General features: G+C 38.9%; 1 protein-coding gene across 1 annotated transcript; it reads left to right on the forward strand.

Moving 5' to 3' along the window:
- The first annotated feature begins 2771 nt into the window (after positions 1-2771).
- Positions 2772-8662, forward strand: klf2b (Kruppel like factor 2b). Its single transcript, XM_056445946.1, has 3 exons — positions 2772-3091; positions 4403-5249; positions 5911-8662. The coding sequence occupies exons 1-3, from the start codon at positions 3023-3025 to the stop codon at positions 6084-6086; spliced, it is 1092 nt and encodes a 363-aa protein (XP_056301921.1). The 5' UTR covers positions 2772-3022; the 3' UTR covers positions 6087-8662.
- Positions 8663-10852: the final 2190 nt, after the last annotated feature.

The raw sequence follows: 10852 nt of genomic DNA on the forward strand, positions 1-10852 counted from the left end.
GCCTAACTATTATACTCTCCATATCATTGTATTTACAGCACTTTGTTAATGAATGCTCCAGCATACTGTAGTCTTAAAGTGATAAACTCTAATAAATTTTGTAGTATACTTTGATTTTTACAACGGTAAACTGTGGTGTAATGTAGTATAACATATCCACTTGTTTTTGAAAAAAAATAAAAAGTATAGCAATAAAATATTTAACAGTTTAAAGCAAATACAGTAGTGTTTTTGAACTATAATTGCCTAACTATTATACCGTACATATTGTATTTACAGTTCTTTGTTAATGAATGCTCCAGCATACTGTAGTCTTAACGATAGTGATAAACTCTAATAAATGCTGTAGTATACTTTGATATTTACAACAGTAAACTGTGGTGTAACGTAGTATAATATACCCAGTTATTTTTGGGGGAAAAAACAAAGTATAGCAATAAAATTTTTAACATGTTAAAGCAAATACAGTAGTGTTTTTGAACTATAATTGCCTAACTATTATACCGTCCATATTGTATTTACAGTTCTTTGTTAATGAATGCTCCAGCATACTGTAGTCTTAACTATAGTGATAAACTCTAATAAATACTGTAGTATACTTTGATTTTTACAACAGTAAACTGTGGTGTAATGTAGTATAACATACCCAGTTGTTTTAGAAAGCTACAGTATTGAGTCATTTGTTTATATTAGGCCGCTGTGCTACCATGGCAACTGAATCACCACAGCCGGTGAATTCAAGTACTTTACAACAAAATGGTTTAAAACACTATAGATTACTATAGTATTTTATCATATAAATACTCAATAATGACGGTGAACATCAAAAGTAACACGGCAGAGCAGCAAATGGAAAGAAAAGTGCACGAGTGAAACCGAAGAATGTATTTTTGAGATGTAAACTAAGTGACCTGTCGAGTTTTTCTGTGGCTGTCAGTGTGTTGAATGGCGGCCTCACGTGCTGTAAACAATCTGACGCGTCTCGTCCTCGGGACATCATTAACCAAAACTAATGGCCGCTGAAGCAAAGCCAATAATTCCCACCAACGATCAGCATTCCAGCCATTTAATCCCCCTCCATTTACACCTGAATGAGGCGAAAAGCGAGGCTCAGATGTGAGAGGAGAGAGTCCGGGGCTCAGGTGAGACTGGCGCCTGCTGTCCGCGTTTAGACAAACCCGCTGCGCGCGCACAATCATCATGATAATGCGCCTTTGAGCGCGCACAATGCCTTTCACATTAATCACGCTTCTGAACATAGAAGTCTCACTGAAACCCTTTACTACAGTAAACACGGTAAAAAACAAACAAACAAAAAAAATCCAGCTGTCATGCTGGGACAGTCTCAGTGTCTGAGATGAAAAGCAGAAATCTTTCTTTTTATTGTTGTTGTTACAACACATCGTCTGAAACTGACGTGAAATATGCACAAATGTCATATTTTGATTGCAGAAAAACTGTAAAATGCTTAAATACTTTTAAAAGCGCAAATAAAATCCCAATCAAAGAGCTAATTATTGATAGATCATCAGTTTTAATGATATGTGTGTGTGCGCGTGTGTGTATTTTAATTTTAATATATGTATTTTTTCAGAATTATATACTGAATATATACATACATACATATAAACATACATATACTCACACGCGCACACACACACACACACACACACACATATACATATCAAATAATGTAAAATATCTATATACATTTAATTTATATATATATATATATATATATAGAGAGAGAGAGAGAGAGAGAGAGAGAGAGATAGATAGATAGATAGATAGATAGATAGATAGATAGATAGATAGATAGATAGATAGATAGATAGATAGATAGATAGATAGATAGATAGATATATGTGTGTGTGTATATATATATATATATATATATATATATATATATATATATATATATATATATATATATATATATATATATATAAATATATATTTTTTTTACAAACGATCAATAGGACTGTTTTGTTTAGTTTTTTTGTCATGTGACGTTTGCAAGGCCTCTCAGATTTACCTAATGTTTTTTTTAAATACCAATCTTTGCACAAACATGAAAATATTATAAAATAGCTAATTAGTTTACATTTCTTCATTATTTCTGCTCATCTGGTGTGTATATGTGTGAGTGTGTGTGTTTGTGTGTGTGTGTGTGTGTGTGTGTGTGTGTGTGTGTGTGGTTTTCTCTCTCTCAGGAGTTTTAGCAGAGAAACCACAGGTGTGGAGAATCACAAAACAAACACAATAGCCTGTCTGTCCTCAAGACTAGATGTAGTCATTTCATTTAACCTTAAACCCTGCAAAAAACGGCTTTCTTTACAACACATTTGCCTCGTTCACCTTTTATACACCAGTACAGCGTTCCAGGTTTATACATAGGCACACGCATTTATATATAATGACAGGGAAAACATGACATTTGGATCACCTACTAATCTATTGTACAGAAAATTGCCATATCAGCGAGTAAAAACAACTTTATTTGACTTCTAAAGTCTAAATGTAACCTTATTGTGTAGTCAATGGAAAGCGGAGTCTAAATTACGCACGGCTGAATGTAGGCTGTCGGACGCTGGAATTACACTTGGATCAATTCGAGCTTTTCTTTGAAACGCCTTGGTAACAGTTGTGTGTGTGTTTCTACTACAGAGATGATAGTGACACGCCTCCTGTCAGCCGCGCCCCCGCGAAGGAGGTGTGCGCGCGGATCAGCGGCTCTGGTTTAAAAGCGGCAGAACGCGCAGAGTCCCGCACTGAGAAACGAGCAGCGCTAGAGGAGCGCACCGTGCCTTATATACAGACTATCTTTGGGAACTCTGAACGCGGTTTCCACCGCGCACACAATTGGTCCAGGAGCCGTATTTATTAGGTAGGAGGCGCTCCTGCCGGGCAAACTTTGTTCATGACTGTGGAAGTTCACTCGAGGGAAAAGCGCACAGACGTTTGACATCTCTTCAGGAGCAAGTGCATTAATACTGAACACACACAGAAAGCACGCGTGGACATGGCTTTACCTTGCATTTTGCCTTCGATTTCAACGTTTGCAAACCAGAAGGAGAAGCTCTGGGAGGATGTAAGTATTTGACGCTTTTATGGACTTTTAAACCAGGGTGAAGTTAGGGTAATGCGGGAAACCTCACCTCAGATGTGGTTAAAATTAGGTTAACGCTCGACAAACACTTGCATTTTCCACTTGTTTTGTGCAAAAGACAGTATGTTGAAGATACAACACGCTTAAATATCTGTAAATAAGATATGACTGAGCTAAAATAGAAAGAAAGAAAGAAAAAGAAAGAAAGAAAGAAAGAAATGTAGTTTTCATGTTTTAATACTTATAAGGTAAATATCTTGTTTTTAATGATTTGGCCATTTCTGATGGAAATATTTTGTCTAATGCAAACTTAATGGAAAAAGTAATGTTATAGTTCTTTACTGTATGTGTATACACTACATAAACTTGTATGTGTGAGTGTGTGTATGTGTATATATATACAATTTTGTTATATATATATATATATATATATATATATATATATATATATATATATATATATATATATATATATATATATATACACAAACCCAATTTTATATATAATTTTGTTATATTCAATTTTGATGTGTGTATATATATATATATGTATATATATATATATATATATGTATATATATGTATATATATATATATATATATATATATGTATATATATATATATATATATATATATATATATATATATATATATATATATATATATATATATATATATATATATATATATAAAACAAAATTGTATAATCAACTATACTATTTACCACAATAATAACATAATAATTTGTAAACTAAAAAATTTAACTATATAATATTGTTTTTAGTTCATAAACAAATTTTTTTAGATAATGTAATTTTCTTGTGATAGTAGTATTCAACATTTGAAGTTGATCAAAAAGGTTTTCAAAATTGTCCTAAAACAACAATGGCTGTTAAATAGTTAAAGGGAAAATTATGATGGAAGTATTTTATTTGATCTGCTTCAAACCATTACTATTGTATCAGAAAGAGCATTATTTCCAGGTATGTTTACTCATGAGGAATATATATATATATATGTGTGTGTGTGTGTGTGTGTGTGTGTGTGTGTGTGTGTGTGTGTGTGTGTGTGTGTGTGTGTGTGTGTGTATATATATATATGTGAAGGCATAAATCAAAATGACATCTGAAAAAGAAAATCTTGTTTCATGTCTGAAACTCAATAACAGTTTGTAAAGTTTCATATGTTGGTCTGAAGAGTTGAGGTGACAGTGAAACGCTCATGAAACGCTTTCAGGATGAGTCTTGCGAAAGTAGATTTCATTCTAACCGCTCTCTGTTTGTTTTATGCAGAGATGGAAGATTGAGGAGCACAAACCACTGAACACCAGCTGCCCTCCACTCAACGTGGCGCTGAACACAGACACTTGTCGAGGCCGCAAGGATGACGAGGATCTCAGCAATTATTTAGACCTGGAGTTTATCCTGGCCAACACCACGGGCCCTCTGGAGGCTGGAGCCGAGTTCATCTCCCACTCCGAGCCGTGCAGCATGTACTCCGCTGCAGTTTATTCATCTCAAGAAGCACCTCCACCGTACGGCCTCATGGCTGAGCTGCTGCGATCTGACGTGGACTCCACGTACGACGCCACAGTCCAGGGGAGATTCCTTCTCAACTCCAGCGGCTTCCCCAGACAGGACTTTCCTGAAATCAAAGTGGAGCCGCCGATGGATGGCTACGGTCCGGTGATGGGCATGGTGCCGCAGACCTGCCAAAAAATCAAACAGGAAGGCAACGTTTCATGCATGATGTCTTTCGAGCAGCCCAGACTAGCCGTTTCTCCGCAGGCCACCGGTAATATGACTCCTCCGCTGAGTCCCGACGACTCCCACCTCCGCCAAACGGCCTATTCACAGAGCTACCATCACTCTCCTCCGGCGTATCCGCAGATGCCGATGCAGTTCACTGCGCCACACCAGTTTGCCATGTATGAGGAGGCAATGGGGATGCAACCCGGCATGCAGCGGGCTCTTCTCACTCCTCCGTCCTCTCCGTTAGAGCTAATGGAGTCCAAACCCAAGCGAGGGCGACGCACCTGGCCAAGGAAGCGCATGGCGACACATACCTGCACATACGCCGGCTGTGGGAAGACGTACACCAAAAGCTCGCATTTAAAAGCGCATCACCGCACTCACACCGGTAAGAATGCTTTTTAATGCACTGATTTTAAATTTACAGTGTGCATGCTTTTTAGTGCATTAGCTTAATCTCCAGTGGGCACGCTTTTTAGTGCATTCATTTAAAGTGGGCATGTTTTTAATGAATTAGAGTTTGCATGCTTTTAATGCATTAATTTAATCTCAAGTGTGCATGCTTTTTTAATGCATTAATCTCAAGTGTGCATGCTTTTTCAATGCATTAAGCTCAAGAGTGCATGCTTTTTTAATGCATTAATCTCAAGAGTGCATGCTTTTTCAATGCATTAATCTCAAGAGTGCATGCTTTTTCAATGCATTAATCTCAAGTGTGCATGCTTTTTTAATGCATTAATTTAATCTCAAGTGTGCATGCTTTTTCAATGCATTAAGCTCAAGTGTGCATGCTTTTTTAATGCACTAATCTCAAGTGTGCATGCTTTTTTAATGCATTAAATTAATTGTCAGCGTGCATGCTTTTAATGCATTTATTTATTTGTCAGTGTGCGTGCTTTTTTTAATGCATTAACTTTCAGTGAGCTTGCTTTTTAATGCATTAATATAATTTCCAGTGTGCATGCTCTTAATGCATATTATTTCATTTCCAGTGTGCACGCTTTTCAATGCAATAAACTCACCTTCACTCTTTATTTCTTCCTTTTCAGGTGAAAAACCGTACCACTGCAACTGGGAGGGATGCGGATGGAAGTTCGCCCGTTCTGACGAGCTGACGCGTCACTTCCGTAAACACACAGGCCACCGGCCGTTCCAGTGCCACCTGTGTGAACGCGCCTTCTCCCGCTCCGACCACCTGGCGCTGCACATGAAGAGACACCTGTGAGGGCCGGATCCACCACAACTGCCTTATTTAATGACTCTTATTATATATATATCATCATACTTTTAAAACAAAGTAGCTGGTACTACATAGATCACGCAGAGCTCTTTTTAAGGCCTTTTTGGGGGTTAAAAAGCATCCTGAAAGGCTGGTCCTAAGAATCAGTGTCCAATCCGGAGACTGTTATGTTTGATTAACGATGCCTTTCCGAAGCCACAACGAGTGCAAAGCCTGACGACTAGCAAACCAAAGTGGAAAATGCACAACGATGTTGACAATGTTTTGCTCGAAACTGCCATGCAACAAACATGTTTCATTTTTACTAGGGCTGGGATGATAAAATTATCATTGCGATTCCTTTTTCAATCGATTCGGAGCTTAGTTTTTACCACCGGAGGGCACTGCATGCTTTACACATACAATCCTTACACATACCATTTCAACATAAAACAATTATTAATAAATACATGCGTGCATTTGACCATTTACAGTACATAAACAAAAGTACAAGCAATTAGAGCGCCGTCTGGTGTTTAAAAACTATCCTAGAGTGCATTCTGCTGCTCAAAACTAACCTAGACATCTGTTAAAATGAGCCTATAGTGCGTCTGCTGTTAAAAACTAGCCTATAGTGTTCTCTGGTGTTAAAAACTAGCCTAGAGTGCCATCTGGTGTTTACAAAACTAGCCTAGAGCACATTCTGCTGCTCAAAACTAGCCTAGACAGCTGTTAAAAATGAACCTGTAGTGAGTCTGCTGTTTAAAAACTAGCCTAGAGCGCCCTCTGCTGTTCAAAACTAGCCTAGACCACACTTCAAACTAGCCTAGAGCGCCCTCTGCTGTTCAAAACTAGCCTAGACTGCTCCTCAAACTAGCCTTGAGCACCGTCTGCGGTTCAAAACTAGCTTAGGCTACTGTTAAACATTAGCCTAGAGTGCCATCTGCTGTTAAAAACTAACCTAGAGCGCCATCTGCTGTTAAACTAACAGAGTGCCATCTGCTGTTAAAAACTAACCTAGAGCACCATCTGCTGTTAAAAAACTAGCCTAGACCGCTGTCTGCGGTTAAACTAGTCTAGAGCGCCATCTGCTGTTAAAAAACTAGCCTAGACCGCCATCTGCTGTTAAAAAACTAGTCTAGAGCACCATCTGCTGTTAAAAAACTAGCCTAGACCGCCGTCTGCGGTTAAAAAACTAGTCTAGAGCACCATCTGCTGTTAAAAAACTAGCCTAGACCGCCGTCTGCGGTTAAACTAGCCTAGAGCGCCATCTGCTGTTAAAAAACTAGCCTAGAGCACCATCTGCTGTTAAACTAGCCTAGAGCGCCATCTGCTGTTAAAAAACTAGCCTAGCGCACCATCTGCGGTTAAAAAAAACTAGCCTAGAGCACCATCTGCTGTTAAAAAACTAGTCTAGAGAACCATCTGCTGTTAAAAAACTAGCCTAGCGCACCATCTGCTGTTAAAAAAACTAGCCTAGAGCACCATCTGCTGTTAAAAAACTAGCCTAGCGCACCATCTGCTGTTAAAAAAAACTAGCCTAGAGCACCATCTGCTGTTAAAAAAACTAGTCTAGAGCACCATCTGCTGTTAAAAAAACTAGCCTAGAGCACCATCTGCTGTTAAAAAACTAGTCTAGAGCACCATCTGCTGTTAAAAAACTAGTCTAGAGCACCATCTGCTGTTAAAAAACTAGTCTAGAGCACCATCTGCTGTTAAACTAGTCTAGAGCACCATCTGCTGTTAAAAAAACTAGCCTAGAGAACCATCTGCTGTTAAACTAGTCTAGAGCACCATCTACAGTTAAAAAAAACTAGCCTAGAGCACCATCTACGGTAAAAAACAAACCTAGAGCACCATCTGCTGTTAAAAAGCTAGCCTAGAGCACCATCTTCAATTAAAAAAACAAATCTAGAGCACCATCTGCTGTTAAAATCGTAGCTCAGAATTGGTTCCAGAAATAATCAGGATGCATTCAAACATCCAGCAATCGATTCATGAATCACAATACATTGATTTATCCTTCCAGCCCTAGTTTTTACCCGTTTCTTTCCAAATGTCGGTAACGCTTTACAATAATGCTGCATTCAGTAAATGCATTGACCAAGAAAAGTGTGTAATTCAGGTGCATTGAATAACGCCAACAAATGCAACTTTTGTAAGTGTTAAAGGGACAGTTCACTCCAAAAATGAAGATGACCACCTCATTTACTCACACTTTGAGTTTCATCCGACACAAAAATATCCATTGACTTCCATTGTAATTGTTTTTCATACTATGGAAGTCAGTGGATATCATCAAGTAGCATTCTTCAAAATATCTTCTTTAGTGTTCAACAGATGACATGAATGAATGATGATTTAATTTCATTTAAAGATTTAATTCTCTGTGTGAACTATCCCTTTAACACGTTCACTATTGTAAAATGTTCCTCAAACGGCGGCACATTAGTGTCCTCTTGTTCAGTAGCACCGGATGCGCTGGGTCTTGAAGTCCTGGGTCTTTTTTATACAATTGTGTACATACATTTTATATTGTAAGTACTGTATTTATTGTAAATATTAAACTAAATTTGAATATATTTTCTCATGTGTGGTGTCGTTTGCCTGTCATGTTGGATGTGGCTTCTTCGCTGGTCTCTTATTATGGGCTGCTTTGAAGCGACTGGAAAGCAAAGTCCCCAGAAACGAGTGCTATTCTTGAACCCCCACTCAAGCTCACCGACTCGGGTATTATAGTGTAGACCAAGATGCTTTCCAGCTGCGTCAGGTCGAGGCCAGCAGCCTGTGGCTTCTGCCTATAAATACAAACACTGCATTTCCATAATTACAGAGAGAGAATTTAGATGCGTCTGGACGGCTCTGCTCAACATCTCAGACTCACAGACATCAAAGACGCTCCGCTGCAGCTTTGATCTGCAACCTGCAAGATAAAATAAAATGCTGCATCTGCATATTTTAATTAAATATTGCGACAACTTCTACTTACCTGGGCTTGAGAGGTCATACTCACAAAAGAGATTTATATAAAATACACAATAATAATTAAATTTATTTACATATACAGCACAGGTCAAAAGGTTAAACACACCTACACACGGTATATTGCAGTTTTGTATTTAAATATGCAAAAAAAAAAAAAGTATAATAATATATATATATATATATATATATATATGTAGAAGTGTTTTTTATATAGATGTATTAAAATATATTCACTCACCGGCCACTTTATTAGGTACACCTTACTAGTACCTGGTTGGACCCCCTTTTGCCTGCAGAACTGCTTTAATCCTTCGTGACAGAGATTCAACAAGGTACTGGAAATATTCCTCAGAGATTTTGCTCCATATTGACATGATAGTATCACACAGTTGCTGCAGATTTGTCGGCTGCACATCCATGATGCGAATCTCCCATTCCACCACATGCCAAAAGTACTCTATTGGATTGAGCTCTGGAGGCTGTGGAGGCCATTTGAGTACAGTGAACTCATTGTCATGTTCAGGAAACCAGTCTGAGATGATTCACGCTTTATGACATGGAGTGTTATCCTGCTGGAAGTAGCCATCAGAAGATGGAGACACTGTGGTCATAAAGGGATGGACATGGTCAGCAACAATACTCAGGTAGGCTGTGGCGTTGACACGATGCTCAATTGGTACTAATGGACCCAAAGTGTACCAAGAAAATATCCCCTACACCATTACACCACCACCACCAGCCTGAACCGTTGATATAAGGCAGGATGGATCCATACTTTCATGTTGTTGATGCCAAATTCTGACCCGACCATCTGAATGTGGCAGCAGAAATGGAGACTCATCAGACCAGGAAACGTTTCTCCAATCTTCTATTGTCCAATGTTGGTGAGCCTGTGTGAATTGTAGCCTCAGTTTCCTGTTCTTAGCTGGCATGAGTGGCACCCGGTGTGGTCTTTTGCTGCTGTAGCCCATCTGCCTCAAGGTTGGACATGTTGTGTGTTCAGAGATGCTCTTCTGCAGACCTCAGTTGTATCGAGTGCTTTTTTGAGTTATTGTTGCCTTTCTAAATGCATTGAGTTGCTGCCATGTGATTGGCTGATATATTCAATTCAATTCAATTCACCTTTATTTGTATAGCGCTTATACAATGTAGATTGTGTCAAAGCAGCTTCACATAAAAGGTCACAGTAAATAGGAACAGTGTAGTTCAGTTTGTAGTGTTTAAGTTCAGTTCAGTTTAGCTCAGTTCAGTGTGGTTTAATAATCACTACTGAGAGTCCAAATACTGAAGAGCAAATCCAACGATGCGCAGCTCTACAGATCCCGAACCATGCAAGCCAGTGGAGACAGCGGAGAGGAAAAAAAACTTCACTAAAGGCGGAAGTGAAGAAAAAAAACCTTGAGAGAAACCAGGCTCAGTTGGGCACGACCATTTTAATTTCTCCGCTGGCCAAACGTCTTGTGCAGAGCTGCAGTCTCAGTGGCGGAGGCTGGAAGCTGGCCTCAGCGAAGACTCGGCTGTCTCTGGAGCGTCATAGGAAACAGTCTCATGTTCTCCACTCCTCCATGACCATCGCAGTAGTTGTTCAGGATTCGGCCAGGTCCAGGATATGGAAACCTTGGGATCATCTCGTCGTTGGTCTTGGATCGAATCAGTGACTCTGCATAGTCTGGGGGCCTCGGGAAGAGTATCCCCAGGTGGAAATGGAGAATAAAGAAAATAATTAGCATAGCTGATGTTCACAGTGTATATCAGCAAGATGCATAACCTGTGTGGAAGCCCCCTAA

This window comes from Danio aesculapii, chromosome 2, assembly GCF_903798145.1.
Source record: "Danio aesculapii chromosome 2, fDanAes4.1, whole genome shotgun sequence".
Classification (NCBI taxonomy): domain Eukaryota; kingdom Metazoa; phylum Chordata; class Actinopteri; order Cypriniformes; family Danionidae; genus Danio; species Danio aesculapii.

Coding starts and splice junctions, on each gene's coding strand:
- klf2b (XM_056445946.1), top strand. CDS start 3,023: ATGGCTTTACCTTGCATTTTGCCTTCGATTTCAACGTTTGCAAACCAG. Junction 3,092..4,402: donor AGGAGAAGCTCTGGGAGGAT/GTAAGTATTTGA, acceptor TGTTTTATGCAG/AGATGGAAGATTGAGGAGCA. Junction 5,250..5,910: donor GCATCACCGCACTCACACCG/GTAAGAATGCTT, acceptor CTTCCTTTTCAG/GTGAAAAACCGTACCACTGC.